The 17,827-nt window shown below is 35.5% G+C and overlaps 1 protein-coding gene across 1 annotated transcript; it reads left to right on the top strand.

The window, feature by feature from the left end:
• Positions 1-16,204: 16,204 nt before the first annotated feature.
• On the top strand, positions 16,205-17,428 carry LOC122274128 (probable receptor-like protein kinase At5g24010). The gene has a single exon (XM_043086371.1). The coding sequence runs from the start codon at positions 16,205-16,207 to the stop codon at positions 17,426-17,428; it is 1,224 nt and encodes a 407-aa protein (XP_042942305.1).
• The last annotated feature ends 399 nt before the right edge of the window (positions 17,429-17,827 follow it).

Raw genomic sequence — 17,827 nt, 5'->3', positions numbered from 1 at the left:
ATAGGCATAGGGTTAGAACTAGGGTTTGTACAGTTAGTGGCAATTGTAAGGTTAGGTGTAGGGGTAGTAGGAGGAGAGTTATTACTAAAATCTAATAGAGTAGACATTCCCCAAAACATTAAAAAATTTGAAATTAAAACATGCCACTAACATTAACACCACATATTCACAGCAACACCATATATTCACATCACCACCACAAATTCACAACAACACCACAGATTCATAGCAACACCACCAATTCACATCACCACCATAGATTTACTACAACACCACATATTCATAGCCACTAACATCAATTGTATATTCAGCAATTCTTAGTAATTAATATAAAATACAATTTTTAAATCAATTGTATGTATTCAAATCAATTTTGAATTTTCAAATCAGTTAATGTTTTAAATAAACAATCCAACGAACTTTCAAATCAATTGTAACTTAGGGTTTCCCTAAATTAATTTAGATTTTTAGATAAAAACCCTAAATTAATTTAGAGATCCACTAAAAATGCAAAATTAATGTAGGGAAACCCTAAATTAAGTTAGAGTTTACGTAAACCTTAACTTAATTTAGGGTTTTAGATTGAAACCCTAAATTTAACTTGATTTAGGGTAGACCTAAATTAATTTAGAGGCTTCAATCAATTAAAACCCTAAACTACTTTACAGTTCTAATCCAAAACCCTAAAGTCATAAAAATTACACAAAAAAATAACAAAATCAACAAAACATATGCACACAAATCAATTCTCCATAACACATAATTCACAATGACACAATCTCATCCTCCAACTCCTACATTTAATCCTATTCTCCCTCCAATCTCCACAACTCAAAAAAAAAAAGAAAAAAGAAAAAAGAAAAAGCGGATCGATTTAAAACTTACCTTTAGCAATGGAGTAGACGGCATATGACAGATGAATGATGACAGAGTAGAGAGAGAAAGAGAGAGAGAGATTGGGCAGTGAAAGGGTTTTAGATGACAAAGAGAGAAGGGGCCAATGGGAGTGGGGGGGGGGGGGGGAGGAGGGGACTTAACAACGTCGATTTGTTATAAAGAACCCCAGCCATAAAGCAACATTGTTTTATGGCTAGAGGGTTTTTTTAAAATATAAATATGTATATATATATAATATAATGTGGCACGGAGGAAAACCTGGATGGGGTTGGGCCCAATGCGTCCCCTACCTCTATTGGGGGGGCCAGATATGGGGCTGGGGTCATTGCCCCATTGCCTTGCCTTACTTGAGACTTCGTCCTCGTGCTCCTATTCCATAGTAAGTCAATATTTAAAAAGATGCACACTCGAAAGATCATGGAGTATCGGCTGATGAGACTTTCATGTAAGCCGATGCATCATGCACAACTACTTGTGAGGAGATGGCAGATATAGTGCATATAGAGATTAGTGGAAAGACATTAGCGATAATTGCTACAGTGCAAGTGGAGATTCGAAGTTCCATCTTTGACTAAGTACAGAGATTAATACTAGCATCTATGATTTACGTACATAAATTGATGACATATCTACGACTCAAGTTATGATTAGTACTCAACTAACACAGCTAGAGACACGCATAGCTGTAGTCGAGGATGTGTGTAGAGAGTTGGGATTTTAGTAGTCTGTATCTTTTATTTGCATTTTTTTTTTTTTTGTGTAAACAATGTTGAATCCATGGTTTCAAACTTTATATAATAATATATCTACATATGAATCTTAATGATAACAAATGAATTCGAGTATAAAGGAGTTTCAAACTCAAGTTGTTTATAAAATGGAGCCAAGCACATCAACGAACCAAACATAAGTAAGAAAAAGAACAAGGTCATAAATAAAACTCATAGAGTAATTTTGTACATCTCTAGAAAAATTCAAAATTGGATTTAGACTAAAAAAGAATCTTTTCTTATAAAGTATCAAATTGCATTTTTCACATGTGCATGATATATATGAAAATCAAAAGTTTAAAATTTGAATTTTTGAAAGATTATTGATTGTCATCTTTCAAATGTACATACCATGATTAAAAGTTTGAATTTTAAAAATTTGAAAGGTGATTGATTGTCATATCTCACACATGCATGATAAGTTTTGAAAATTTCAAAAATGATTGATACTCTTTTTGATATATGCAAAAGAAATGTGCTTTTATTTGAAAGGTTTGAAAAGAAAATAATGCTCATTTTGTCATATGTGAAAACTAGAATATCTGATTTGAAAAATTTGAAAAGTGAATAATGTTGTTTTTGACAATTACAAAAAGGAGAAACTTTATTTGAAAGTTTTGAAAAGTGAGTTGTAGTATTTTTTGACATGTAAATCCCTTTAAATTTGAAAATGAAGTCTCATATACCTATAAATATAGCTCAATTGAGATCTTCAAATTTACAACAAGAGCATAGACACATCAATTGTAGGCTTTACAACATTCATTTAAAACTTTCAATCTCTCTTCTCTTAATTGAACTTTAACCCTTGTTCATTTTGAGAGAGATATAGTTTATGCTGTATTGTTATCATTTCACTTATTGAGGAGTTTTCTATGATAAACTATCTATTATTAACTCTTTTATTAGTAAAATGGTATATATAACTCTTGTGTGTGTAAATTATGGTCTACACAGATAATAGTTGAATCACTACATGTAAGGTGATTATACATGTAGAAGGTATTCTACATAGATTATTTGTAGCGGTATTATTTAAATGTGTCATGGATTTCTATTTTCACTTGAAGGAGATTGATTGTTAAATTTGAGAATCTTTAAAGGATAGCTTGAGGTAAATACATAGGCAATGGGGCTGCAGCTCATTAAAATAATGAGTTTACTTCTCTTTTACCATTACTCTTTATATTTATTGCTGATTCGTGTTTTGTTTATATTTTATATTTTATTTTTGGCTTATAATTGTTAATTTTTAAATACAATCCAATTCACCCCTTTTTGTGTTAGTAATCTGGGCAATAGACAATATTTAGCGTTTTGTAAGTGTAATTTAATGGCGAATCATCTTTATCTTTTCTAAATTCATTATCAATTTCTATTATATATATTATTTAATTGCTAAATTATATATTTTTCCATAATTAAGTAAGGTATTGTGTTGCCATAAAAAATTGTAAAAGTTTTTTCATCATTCGAACGGAATATATAACCATTGAAACTTTCTCCATTCCTGTTAGATATTTTTGCAATAAATCTCCTTTCGAACACTTTATTTTACGTTCGAATATTGATTAACCTATCAGTTCAAACAGTATAATAATATGTTCAAACGGTAAGTCAATGTTCCTCTAAAATTAGTGACTTAACCCGCCAACTTACTATTTGACCATATATAATATTTGTTCAAACATTGATTAACCTTGATGATCGAACATTGTTGTATATTGTTCGAATGAGAAGTCAATGTCCAGCTAAATTTTGTCGCCTAACGTGCCAAATTCTCTTTCGACCATATATAATATCCGTTTGAATGTTTATTTTATTTTTTTTGAACATTTTTTTAATGTTCGAACAATAATTTTATACGGGATGAAATTTTTTATCCTTACGTATATCGTTTGAATGGTAAACACCTTCCGTCAATTTTCAGCCACATTTTGAATTGTGTCCATATATCTCATTTTTTGGGACGATTTTCATTTCTTCTCAAACAAAAATCCTCCCAAAAATGAATTTTGTTGTAGTGTTTCTAGCTCTAATCTTTACAAAAAGTAAAGATTTCAACTTTCTTATTCCCCCCCTTCTCAACAGCGAGAGGCAATTCATTCTATTGAGACTTTGAATGTACGCATTTTCCTTTTCAAAATATACCTTTAAAACCAAAATTTCATAAGAATAGCTTCACCCTATACATTATTGTGTATCTATATATATTGGAGTAGGCTAGCTTGATTGAAAGGTACGTAGAAATAATAAGGTAATCTTTGTCCTAGTGTCTTGGCCTAGCACTGTTAAGGTTGACACACCGTTGCATTTAATGAGAATGGGCTTCCCTAGGTTATGTCCCTTATGGTAGGTGGGGGAGTGCGGTCATTATTTGGGCACTCTATTAGGAACAGTGACTCCCACTAGAATCTCATGCCTGCATTTCGTGTTTGACCATTTAATATGGTGTGGCTCCCCTGTGAATTATTCGGGAGGAGATGTGTTAGAGTGAATGTTGTCTCATATTGCCACATTGATCATTTTCCTGCATTGGCTTTGGGCCCTCTTTCTCTTTTATTGCTTGGTGGACGAGTTACATTCTTGTTGTTGAGCTTCCTGGAGATGGAGTAGACCGGGCGACTGGCGAGGAAGGAATATATCCCTTCCACCTATGTTCATTAAAAGAACAAAACAATAGTTAGTTACTAACTATGTTTGATGCGAGAAACCCTAAAGCTCTCTCTCTCTCTCTCTCAAAAATAGGCCGTGGGGGGGTTGGGGCTTTGACTCCTCCCTCCCTCCTCCCATCTATTTAGATCAAACAGTGTGTAGTGGTTTTTCCTTTTTCTATTTGTGTTTTCCATCCAAAGTGTGGTGAAACATCGATCTGTTGTTCTCCAAAGCCTAACAACCACCACGCATCCCACTGCAAGATTCCCAAGCCACCAATCCTTCAAACGGGTGAAGAATTTCGTCGAATGGAGTGGCGCATGAGTCACACGTGCGGGTCAAAGTGCACATGAGTTCTACGTGCCGCCACATAGGGAATCTCCCTTGCAGCCACGGGTGACATTTTTGGGATAAGGGCCCTCGGTTTCTTTAGTTGGATCGTTCCCTACACATCTAAGGTGGTGCGTGTCCCTCAATACCACCATAGTCTATTTGCTTTTGTACGTAATTTGTGTACTGGGAGAGCTCCAATTGTGAATAGTTGGCTTATAATTATATCAGATCACAGCTATAACTTCACTTTCTTAAATGAATGAAGTCTATTTCTCAAAAACTAAAAACTAAAAAAATCCCTTTCTTCCAATATAATCAAATCCCAATAAAAACTATAAAAATTAGTACTTGATGTTGCAGAATTGCATCTCAATTAATTGAAAGACACCCCACCTGCTTAATCTTGGCCATTCTACAACTTAACCTCGTATCCACTTTCACCTTCTACTCTCGGCCACCACCCTTATCCTTTACTTTTAATCAAAAAAATCGAAACCCAATAAGCATTCAAGCTCTCTAAACCAAAATATTAATTTTTATTGGAAAAGAAAATAAATGGTAAGACATGGTAAGACAAAGGTTGATATCAATGATATCAAACCATGTGATGCTGTTTGTTGGTGGAGTGCAACTCCAATCCCTGTAGCACTGGGTCTCCAGATGTTCATCTTGCACCTCAGGAACTCCATTGGCCAAAAATGTAATATGCAAATCGCGTTTAGAGAAACTAAGCAATTGCAAAGAAACATGAAAAAAAATAAGCATAAAATGTAAAGCGGTGCTAGGATGCTTGCTAGAGACTTGAGATCTCTTAGGTTTATGGAGCTTAGTTTTGTTGCTGTGTCAGCCCGATTTGATAATGATGCATTATGATTTTTCAAAGGAGTTTCAATGGAATTTGGGTTATGGAGTGTAGGCTTGGCCTAATGGGCATTGTTTGTGACTCAAAAAGTGCTAGGCAGAAAGTTCACTCATTGTTCGCGTGATAGGTAGCTCAAGTGTAACTTAGACAAAGAGTTCACTCGAGGCATGCTCAACACTTAGCTTTAGCAAATAATGCACAAAAGTGAAAATTAGGATTTCTGCCAAAGTTGTTGTGAGATAAAGTATATAGATCTAAATGGATGGCTCGACTTGGTTACGCCCGTGTGAAACTATAAATATGTACTTAATGTACAGTATAGCGGATTATGAATAGTGAATTTCACTCCAAAATATATATTTTTTATTGCTAAGTATAATAAAATCATCTGTAGCTCTGTAGACGTATGCATGTTGCCAAACCATGTAAATCTTGTATCTGATTGTTTATTTTATTTTATTTTTTTCTATTATCATTTCTCAACAAGATCGAGATTGAAGCGCTCAAAACTTGTCAAGCTTAGGAATAGTTTCATCTATGGGCGTGGAGTCCACGGGGATTGGGGTTGAAGAGTCAGACTCACTTCTGTTGGGGTTTGCGGAGATGCTTGGAGACCAAGGACTCGAAATGAGCTCTGATTTCATCAGTGATTTTGACTTTTGAGTTGTTGATCAGTATCTAACAACTCATCGCTATGGCTTGGTTTAGTCACTGTCAACTGCCCCACCATCCTCCTGAGTTTGGCTCTATTTTGAGTCTTGACCTTATTCTTTGACATCGCTCTATCTCTATTTGTCTCTCCGCCTTAGTGTGATGGAATGGGAGGTGCGTGGGCAGGGTAGCATATAAAGTGTGAAAGGAAGTGTAAACTAAAGGACACGTGAAGCGAAACAGCTTACCACAAAGTTGTAAAAGAGTGGGCAATGAAAAGTGGAAACCCAACCACCGCTTTAGAATAAGAAGATGGGCTGAACTTGCAGCAATCGGCTTACACAAACCAAGTGTGTGCTTGGGAGTAATGGGCCATAAACCTCCTAAAACGGCAAAGTTTCGTGTTATTGATGATTACAACTACTAAAAAAGAAATCTAAGCATAAAGAAATTTGTTTTTTTGTTTTTTTAACTAATTGATGTTGGGTCACATTGGCAATATATTTGACACATCAATGAAGACCCTTGCAAAGAGATTCTTTCAATGGTAAATTAAGTAGTGGAAATTTCGTCGTTGGAATCAACCAAAGTAGATAAAACAACTTGCATGGAGAGGTCTCGGTAGCTATCAAAACGACCGGAGAATCGATCATATCAATCATTCTCAAGACTTTTCAATAGTTGGAAAGCCCAAAAAATTTAATGATTGCTGACTCTATGGCACAACAGGCAACTACCAAATCCCAATTTGCTATCATACCCCTCAACAGAACTTCTCACTTGTCAACTCAATTTTTATGGGCCAAGGGCAAAGATCCACCTTTAGGGCTGTAATGTTGAGGCCATATTTCCTTTGTTCATAAATGTGGACAAGGTTCAACTGAATTGAGCTTGGTATGGGCCTAGAACAATACGTATGTGGCCAATTCTCTTGCTTTATCAGGCCCCATTTTCTTGGTTGCGATCTTTGTACTTTTACCGTGAATACTGGCATGCCAAAAGTGAATATGTTGAATACGGGCAACCCGTGAATTATACATCTTATATACTAGTAATCCGTAAATACTGGCATGCCAAAAGTGAATATCTTGAATGGAAGTTTTGTGCACATTCGAAGTAAATTTGAATTCCTATACTTTTTGTTGATAAACCTGGAATAGGTAATTAGGTATACTTGCACAGAAAGATTTGTTTAAATAAATTGAAGCTCTTGACAAGAATGACAAACCAGCTTAACATATATAATTAGTTTCGGCGGGTCTACTTGAAGTTTGACTGATTTTTCACTGCAAAGCAGTCAATAGAATATGCATACAAAATTTGTTTACCAGTCATTGTAGTCAAGCATCCAAAATATATTTTTATTTTGATGCGTCTTTACATGAAGATAGCCATCATAGTTGGAAAAATTGTTATGCTTTTATCAGTCTTCTTCTTTGAGCATCTTGCGCATATATCGAGGTCGATCTAGCAAAGTGCAGAGACACAAGGTGTCACAGCGCACGCTGTAAGGAAAACATTAAAGGGCCAAATGGTCTTATAAGAGCACTAGTATTGGTTTCTTTATACGCATCTTTAAAATCATAACTTTTGAAAATTAATTTTATATATAAAGAAAAACCCTCACATTGGATTATGTATTTTTGAACCAAATAACAATAAAATATTATTTTTTTATTTTTTTTAAATTATTATTTTTATATATTTTACAATTAATACAATGTGCTCAAAAATAAAAATTTTATATATCTAAATATTATCAATTTTATAATCAAAATGACTACTTTTATCAATAAATATTAATATATACTAAAAAGAACATTTTGTATCATTAACTTAATATAAACTTAATATATCAAAATCATATTAATACAAATTTTACAAAATTGATTTTAAAGGATAGGAGAGAGAAAAAATAGTAAAATAATATTTGAAGAGTGAATTGTAGTTCTTCAAAACTTGAATAAATACTATTCATAGTTATGTAAAATTTTGAAGATACATAATCTAATGTAGACCAATTTACAAGTATATAATGTAAATATGAAGATGAATATGAAAATGAATAAGCTATTGCCAATGCTTTAATTCGGAGAATTTGTCTGGCTACACCCTAGCTAGGTGGGTGTAGCACGACTCATGCTGTAAAAGTAGTAAAAATGTTAGGTTTCTTATAACTCAATCATTTGGTCATGAGTAATGCTAGATATAGTTATATCTTGTTAAAGTGCCGCGTACTTATTTTGAAATGAGTGTGGCATGTCTACTATTAAAATATTAATTTTTTCATGTGAATTTCATATTTATTTATTTTTTTCAAAAGAAGAGTGCGACACTTATGTACTTTATGACTGTAAATATCATTTCTCATTATCCATTGGAAGTGAAAATATAACATTACATATATTGTTTAGATAAATTTGAGGCATTTCACTAAGGCCTCATTTGTATGTTGAAATAAGATGAGAAATATGTGAATAGTAATAAAAATAGTTTGAATTAAAATATTTTATTAAGTTTTGGGAAAGGAGAGAGAAAAAGTTAAACAAAAATATTATAAAATTAAAATATTTTTAGAGTATAATTGTTTAATATTATTTTTATTTTAGAATTTGAAAATTTTGAATTGTTTTTAGCGTTTTGTTTAGAAATTTAGAAAAATTATAATGAGTAGGTAATTATTAGACAAAAAAATTGAATATTTAAAATTGAAAAATATTTCTATTTAAGTGATGGTTGGAAAGGAAATAAGATGAGATAAAATATTTGAAAATCCGATTTCGACTCTGACTTTATGCTCCAACTCCGACTCTAAATCCGATTCCGATATTGTACATATGTTATAAAAATATGAATTTATCTATATATTTATCATAGAATAATGTTATATTCCATACTTTCATCATATTTTCATCCCACTATGTAAGATGTTGTATATTTATCATTATTGGATGATAAAAAATATTCAATAAAGGATCATCCAATAGTGATAAATGTGCCACATTTTATATAATAGAATGAAAGTGAGATGGTAGTATAGTGTAGTGTATTAAATTTCCTCTATCAAATATACTAGTATAGTTATATAGTTTTATAACTAGAACTTATATACTTAAATTCAATAATATGCTAATATGAGCTAATTATTATCAAATAATATATTTATACTATAATATAAATAGACTAATGATAGTTTAGTATATGTAAACATCATAGTATTACTACCATACATAATCAAGTATAGATATAAATTAAACACTAGTATTTAAATAAGTCTAGTATAATAAATTAATAACACAAATACTAATATACTAAAGTATAATATCATATCATTAGACACTAATATGTGATACTATAGTATGATAACATGTAATTAGACACTATACTATAAGTCTAATATAAAAATAAGTTAGATATTAATATAGAAGTAAATTACCGGTGAATGATTTAGTTTTAGATTTAAATTTTTTCAAAAAATTGAAATTTGAAAGGCTCTAAAAAATTCTTTTTTAAAATAGGTTAAATACGAAACTTAAAAAGAAAATAAAAAATCCAAAAAGTCCAAATCCGAATCCTCTCCAACTCTAACTCCTACTAGTTGGATTGAGTTTACGTAAGTTGGAGTTGGAGTTTAGATTTTAACTCTGACAAAATTAGAGTAAGATTCGGGGAATTTGACTCCGATAAAGTCGATGCTCACCCTATATGCAAGAACTCCAAGCGTAGGCAAATTTCCTTGAAAAGAACTGTACAAGAAGAAAGTTGAGGGAAGTTTCAAAAAGCTTAAGGAATCGAAAGAACACGGGATACCATACGTTGTGACTTGATGGTTTACCATGGAAACATGCTAGCTCCTTTCCAAATCCTTCAAGTTTTGTGAGAAATACCCCTGTGCTTTTCCTTTCAGTGGTCAACCACAGTCTGCACGCTTTAAGACATTTTCCTTGCAGTTCTGTTATCCTATTCACAAGTTCCTACCATTTTCCTTTCACTTGCTGGATGCAAAAGCTGAGGAAAAAAAAAAAACTAGGAAGACTTTTCTTACGTTGAAATGTCTCCTACCGCAATCCCACGAAAGGACGTTGATGCAGACATTTCTTACGTCTTCTTTTTCTTAAGCTGCCAGCCATCACATTTGGATTTATATGCTAGACACTTATCTGAACGGAACATATACCCTGCAGAGTGAGATGTCTAAGTCAACAATAAACTTTCTTCTAAATCCCCTGTCCTAAATTTTGATTATTCTCAGCCATTGTTTCTTCCTCATCCTATGTTGGTTGTGGAATTGATAAAGTAGAAAAGCAGAAAGATAAAAGATGCTAAGGAATTTTCTGTATATTGATGAAAAACTTACTGCGTACAATGTGATGACTAGCTCTATATATAATAAGTACAGTAGTGTAAAAGAATGAAGCAGAGAAAAAATAAAGAATCTTTCTAACAAACTTTGCAAAAGATGCTAACGGAATGCTAGTATTTTTATTTCTAAAAACATCTTGTGATTGGCTAATTATTTGGATGTCGTGGCATCTTGCTGTGATGAGGTAGCTGGCACGGTGTGCTGCTGTGATGACTGTATTGCTTGATTTAATATGCCCCCGCAAGATGGAGAGTGGAGATTAGTAACTCCCATCTTGAGCAACAATGAGTAGAACATGGGGGAATGGAGGGCCTTAGCTAAGAGGTCTGCAAGCTGCTGCTGTGAGGGTGTGTAGGCAGTGGAAAGAACTCGTTCTTGAATTTTTTCCCGAATTAGATGACAGTCTAATTCAATGTGTTTAGTACTTTCGTGGAAGACGGGATTTGAGGCAATGTATAAAGTTGATTTGCTATCACAATAGAGAGTGGCTGGCTGAGGATGAGGAACCTAAAGATCAGTGAGGAGATATTTGATCCATACGATTTCACATGAAGCGAATGCCATGGAGCGATATTCTGCTTCATCAGAACTTCTGGATATGGATGTCTGTTTCTTGCATTTCCAGGAGACAAGAGATTGGCCAAGGAAGACACAGTAGCCTGTTGTTGAATGCCTGGTGTCTGGACATGATGCCTAATCAAAATCGCAGTAGATAGTCAAGTGACATGAGGATGAAGATGGGAAGAACAAGCGCTGTCCTGGAGATTTCTTGAGGTACCTCAGCACTTTATAAGCAGCATTTGGATGAGGAACCCGTGGTGATGACACGTATTGACTCAAGATATTAATTGATTAGGAGAGGTCAGGCAGTGTAATAGTGAGGTAGAGAAGTCTTCCAACCATGTGTCGGTATTCACTAGGATCATCCAGCAATTGACCTTCATCTTTGCACAATTTAATATTTGGATCCATTGGGATTAAACTTGGTTTACAACCAAGCAAACCAGCATCATGTAATATATCTAATGTATATTTCGCTTGACAAATTTGTATACTAGTAGGATTTCGAGCAACCTCTAAGCCCAAAAAATATTTTAGATAACCAAGATCCTTGATTTTGAATTTGGTGGCTAAAAAGGCTTTTAAGGCGGAAACATCCTTGATATCATTAGAAGCTACAATGATATCATCAACGTAGACAAGTAATGCAATGAATGAAGGACCATTGCCTTTGGTAAAAAGAATGTAGTCAGCTTGAGATTGAATGAAACTAAATTGAAGTAAAGATGAGGAAAATTTGGCATACCATTGTCGAGAGGCCTGCTTGAGGCCATACAAAATTTTCTTTAACTTGCACACTTTATTTGGGTTGGAAAGGGAGTAGCCAGGAGGCATCTTCATGTAGACTTCTTCATTTAATTCTCCATGTAAGAAGGTGTTATTTACATCAAATTGATGCAAAATCCAGGCTTTAATAGCAGCAATGGCCAATAGAGACTTAACTGTGACAAGTTTGGCAACCGGTGAAAAGGTTTCATTGTAATCAAGCCCTTCTTCTTGGGTATACCCTTTAGCAACCAGGCATGCCTTGTGTCTTTCTATAGAGCCATCCGAGTTGTATTTGAGGCGATAAACCCATTTGGAACCAATTGCTTTCTTTCCAATAGGTAGATCAACAACATCCCAAGTATGATTCAATTGTAAAGCATCAATCTCAACATCCATGGCTTTGCGCCATTCCAAAGATTTGACAGCTTGGGAATAGGTGGTAGGTTTAGAATTTTGAAGAATGGTAGCAGCAAAGGCAACATATTTTGGAGAGAGATTTTTGTTAGATAAATAAGAAGACAAAGGGTAGAGAGAAGTATTACCTTTTACCTTGGAGGTTGGTTGTGAAGAGGGAGTCACAAGGACCTGTTGACAAGAATAATCTTGCAATTAGGAAGGGGGTTTCTTTTGTCGAGTGGATCTTCGTGGGGCAGAAGGAATGTTAGGAGTAGTAATTTGAGTGGTGGGGGATTGTGGGGTGGACTGAGTGGTAGGGAAATGAGGCTGGGAGGTAAAAATAGAAGTGTGAGGTTGAGGGGGGGGGGGGGAGTATGTGTAGGTAAGGGACTGATTGGGCCAAGAAGAGGAGAGCATGGTGTAGTAAGCGAGGTGCTGCTGTGATTATTGGACATGGAGGAGGAATTGTAAGGGAAAATGTGCTCATAGAAAATGACATCATGGGAATGAAAGATGGAATTCGTGTCGAGATCTAGTAACTTGTATCCCTTCATGCTAAAAGGATAGCCAAGTAAAATGCATTTTCTGGCAAGGGAATCAAATTTGTGGCGGTTTTGTTTGATGGTTGATGCATAACATAGACATCCAAAAGTCTTCAAATGATTATATGTTGGTTTCTGTTGAAAAAGTAAGTGATATGGAGTGTTTTTTTGTAGATTTGGGGAGGGGGTACGGTTGATAAGGTATATAGCAGTTAAGACAAGATCATTCCAAAAGGAAAGTGAAATGCCAGATTTAAATTGTAGTGCTCGGGCAACATTAAGAATGTATTGGTGTTTGTGTTCAACAACACCATTTTGTTGGGGACTCTCAACACAGCTTCTTTGATGAATTATTCCTTGTTTTGAATAAAAATCTGTCATTGCAAATTCAGCTTCATTGTCTGAGCGAATGATTTTTATTTTATACTGAAATTGGGTCTCAATGAGAGAATAAAAAGATTGAATGAGAGGTCTGGTTTGAGACTTATTTTTCATTAAATATAACCAAGTGCATCTTGTGTAGTCATCTACAATGGTTAGAAAAAATCTAGAGCCATCATAGGCTATTTGAGAGCAAGGCCCCCATATGTCACAATGTATGAGATCAAAAAGATTCGATGAACGATGTTCATTTGATTGAAAAGGTAGGCGGTGATGCTTAGAAAAATGACAGATAGTATATGGTGTGTTGTCATTAATAGTAGCAAAATTAGGCAAGTCTTTTTGTAATAAGGAAGGTCGGGAATTAGATAGATGACCCATTCGATAATGCAGAGATGCTGGTCATTATGATGGGAAATAACAGAGTTGGAAAAAGAAAGTTGATTACATGGTAAAGCAGAAAAAAAAAAGTGGAGAAGGCAGTAGGTGAAACTGTTGTCAACTTGAGGTGGTATAGGCCATTGTGAATCTCACCCTTCCCAATCGTGCTCCAAGAGAAAAGGTCCTGTAAAAAACACTCATTAGTGAAGAAGAGTAGACAGCAGGATATATCTTGTGTTAATTTTCTGGCTGAGATCAAATTAAAATTAAATGTAGGGATACATAGAACATCATGAAGGATGAGTTTGTCACTAAGATGGACAGTGCCTTTGTGAGTGACTCGTGCGAGATGAGCATTTGGAAATTTAACATTAAGAGACACGTGAGTGGGGGGACTGGTGTATAGGGAGGGGCAACAGATCATATGATCTGTTACTCCTGTGTCGACTATCCAAGAGATGGTAGTGTTTGGTAGAGAAGGGGATTGAAAAGCTGAGAAACAGAAATTCATACCAGTTATTGTGGAAGCCGAGGGGCAGGGGGTGTGGAATCAAGTTGAACCTGATTAACAGAAGGTTGTGTAGGTGGTGATTGCAGCAAAGTCAAAAGATGTTGATATTGTGCTTTGGTGAGAACTGCTTGAGATTCCTCATTGATCTGTTCTTGGTTGGATGTGTTGACTTGGTTAGCAAATGAGTCTGGTGCTTTTCCTCGAGTGTATAGTTTATGGCTAGGTGGATAGCCATGCAATTTAAAACAACATGCAGCAGTGTGACCAACTAAATTGCAGTGAGTATATATTGGTTTCTCAAGAGTTGGGTTGGCCTTAAAACATTTTCAAGAGAATGGCTAGGAATTTTACAATGGCTACAAAAGTATTTTTCACGCCTTCAAGAGCCATATGGTTTGGAGTTGTCTCGATGAGAGAAGGAAGTAGATTTTGCTGCTAAGGCAAGGGTATCATGGAAATTGGGAGGGTTGGAAATTTGCCTGTGTTTTTCTTCTTGTTGAACCAGGGCATACACTTCACTTAGGCTTGGAATGGGTTTAATCAAAATAATTTGAGCTTTGATATTGGTAAATGAATCATGAAGTTCCATGAGAAACTTCATAATCCAGTCACGTTGCTGGTTTTCAAGGATATGTTTCATGGCACCACAGGTGCATGATGGAATGAATTCAAAGTTGAGAAGTTCATCAAGAAGCCCTTTCAATTTGGAGAAATATAGACTGACGGAATTATCTCCTTGAACAATGGAGTTAATGGACTGCTTGAGCTCATAAATTCGAGGTCCATTATTTTGTGCAAATCGTTGTTCCAACTCAAGCCATAGGTCATGAGCGGTATCAACATACACAATGCTGTTTTTGATTTCCAAAGACATTGCGTTTTGAAGCCAAGTTATCACCATGTCATTACATTCAAGCCATGGTTCTAACAATGGATCATTAGGAACATTAGGTTCCCGTAAGGTGCCATCAATAAAACCCAACTTCTTTTTGATTCGTAAGGAGTGACGAACTGTGCGTGCCCATGAGTGATAATTATCAGCTATGAGAAGATGATTGGTGAGAAGGGTTGCATGGCCATCGTTAGGATTAAGAAAGTATGGGCTAGAGGGATCTTTAGGATTTTTGTTGGTTGGGGGAGGAGGAGGAGGAGGAGGTGCGGTGGGTTATTCTCGTCTGAAGCCATTATGGCTCTGGTACCATGTTGGTTGTGGAATTGATAAAGTAGAAAAGCAGAAAGATAAAAGATGCTTAAGGAATTTTCTGTATATTGATGAAAAATTTACTGCGTATAGTATGATGACTAGCTCTATATATAATAAGTACAGTAGTGTAAAAGAATGAAACAGAGAAAAAATAAAGAATCTTTCTAACAAACTTTGCAGAAGATGCTAACGGAATGCTAATATTTTTATTTCTAGAGACATCTTATGATTGGCTGATTATTTGGATGACTCGTGGAATCTTGCTGTGATGAGGTAGCTGGCACGGTGTGCTACTGTGATCACTGTATTGCTTGATTTAATATCCTATGCAGCTAATGTTCACTTCGATAAGCCACGACGATCCGGGAGGGGCCATAAGCCGAATCCCAAATATTTGGGATGAGCCTGTACGTGAAAGATCGTTGCATGCAGCGTAGCAGGCAGTAGACGGAACCATTTAAGCACGTGGAAAGTGGAGGGCAGGACTGGGTCGCGTTCCAGTCGAGAGTTTTACGTGCGAATGGGTCTTCAGTTGCAAATGTATCTTCAGTAGTTGCGTTATTGTTGCGTTATTTACGTCGCTTTTATTTCATGCAGTTATGTTCTGTTTTGCATGTATTGTTTTGCGTTATTTACGTCACTTTTATTTCATGCAGTTATGTTCTGTTTTGCATGTATGGTTGTACCGTGTGTTTGCGTCCAGTTGTTGGTTTCTCATTTCCTTTTGTTTCGGTTTACGTTATATGAGGTTTTGCTTATTTACGCAGCCTACAGTTGTCAATGAAGATCAAGAAATCATTTGTTATTCAAAACTTGCGGTACTTTCTCACCCAAAGAGAAACCAATTCACTTATTCTCGTATTATCTGAGTTTGGGACCTATCAAAAGAGGATCAAATGAAAAAGGGTAGCAATTCCTACCTCTTTTCCATGGAAAATCTTCATTTTTTCATGGTTCTCTTCCCTCTCCTGAATCTCCAATTTCCTTCTTTTCTACTTCTCTCATCAGCTTCCACTCTTCCCACCAAGTACTTTATCAATTGTGGATCCATATCCAACATATCATTGAGTGGTCGGGAGTTCGTGGGTGACCTGAATTTTGGCTCCTTCTCTGTTGGACCAAGTTCTGCAATCAGTATTGTCACCACCAACTCATCAACAGATACGTCTCTTTATCAAACTGCCAGAATTTTCAAAAACCAATCTTCATTTGATTTTGATATCACTGATTTTGGCATTTATTATGTTCGTGTCCACTTCTTTCCTTTTTCCTCCGGGAGGATTAATCTGGCCGATGCCCACTTCGATGTTTCAGCCTTTAATTTCTCGCTGTTGTCAAACTTTCGAATTCAAGACAATAGCAACTCACCTCTGATTAAAGAATACTTACTCACTATCAATGCAACCAAATTCAGCATCCACTTTACTCCTCGGAGAGAATCTTTTGCTTTTGTAAGCGCCATCGAAGTCTTTCTTGTTCCGGATAAAGAGTTCGTCGAGGATGACTTTGATCTAATTACTCCCAGTGGCCTGAGCAATGTTAGATACTATGGTGTACGATCTCAGGTTTTACTTACAATCCACAGGGTCGATGTTGGAGGTCCACAGAATAACGACTCACTCTGGAGGAATTGGATACCGGATGATAAATATCTACTCCCAGGAGAATCTGGGAAAACCTGTGTTCCTTATGAAGGTACGCTTCACTATGATGTTAATGGAGCAAATAATTATTCTGCATCGGATCTTGTCTACAAGACATGTCGAGAATTGAACTTAGATAGCAGCAAAGGGTCATCAAATTTTTCGAAAATAACATGGCGTTTTGACGTGAGTAGGAGCGCCACGCATCTGGTTCGGCTGCACTTTTGTGATATTATCAGTGAAAATGCTGGTGATGTCTTCTTTAATCTCTATTTTTATGGTAATTTCACTCACATGATCTCTACAAATAACATTAGTGATCTGTTGGCTGCTCCACTTTACTACGATTTGGTGGTTGAATCAGATGACTCGGGATCCATGGATATTAGTGTAGGGCCTAGGCAGGATTCTAAAACTAAATCTGCCTATCTAAATGGGGTGGAGATTTTGGAGTTTATGAGGGAGTCTAATTTTGTTGATGTTCCCAGTAATGAAACTGTTAAGCCCTAAGAGAAAGGAAGCAATTGAGATCTACAGAGTGGGCACGAAGTGAAGGAAACCAAATTAAAGAAGCTCAAAACAGTGCGCAGAAGAGGGGCTTCGAGACGCTGCGTTGCAGCCTTATCTTTAATTTATTGTGTAATTTACTATTCTGTCCTTGCAGTTTAATTTAAAGACTGTTGAGTCCTTATTATGTAAAACGCTGCGTTTCATAGGAATAAAATGCTGTGTTTCATGGGAATGAAATGCCGCGTTGGTTATTTGTTGTTTGAGTCCATCCTTGCTCCTGCGAAAGTTGTTACTCTACTATCAGAGGTAGTGGGATAAATGGAAGGGAGTGGAGAACATGAAGGCATGCTTTTATTATCTTATATTTGGAACTATCTAGAGGTCGGGTCCCTCGAAGAA

Source organism: Carya illinoinensis, chromosome 1, assembly GCF_018687715.1.
Source record: "Carya illinoinensis cultivar Pawnee chromosome 1, C.illinoinensisPawnee_v1, whole genome shotgun sequence".
NCBI lineage: Eukaryota > Viridiplantae > Streptophyta > Magnoliopsida > Fagales > Juglandaceae > Carya > Carya illinoinensis.
This window is presented reverse-complemented; position numbering and strand designations above follow the sequence as displayed.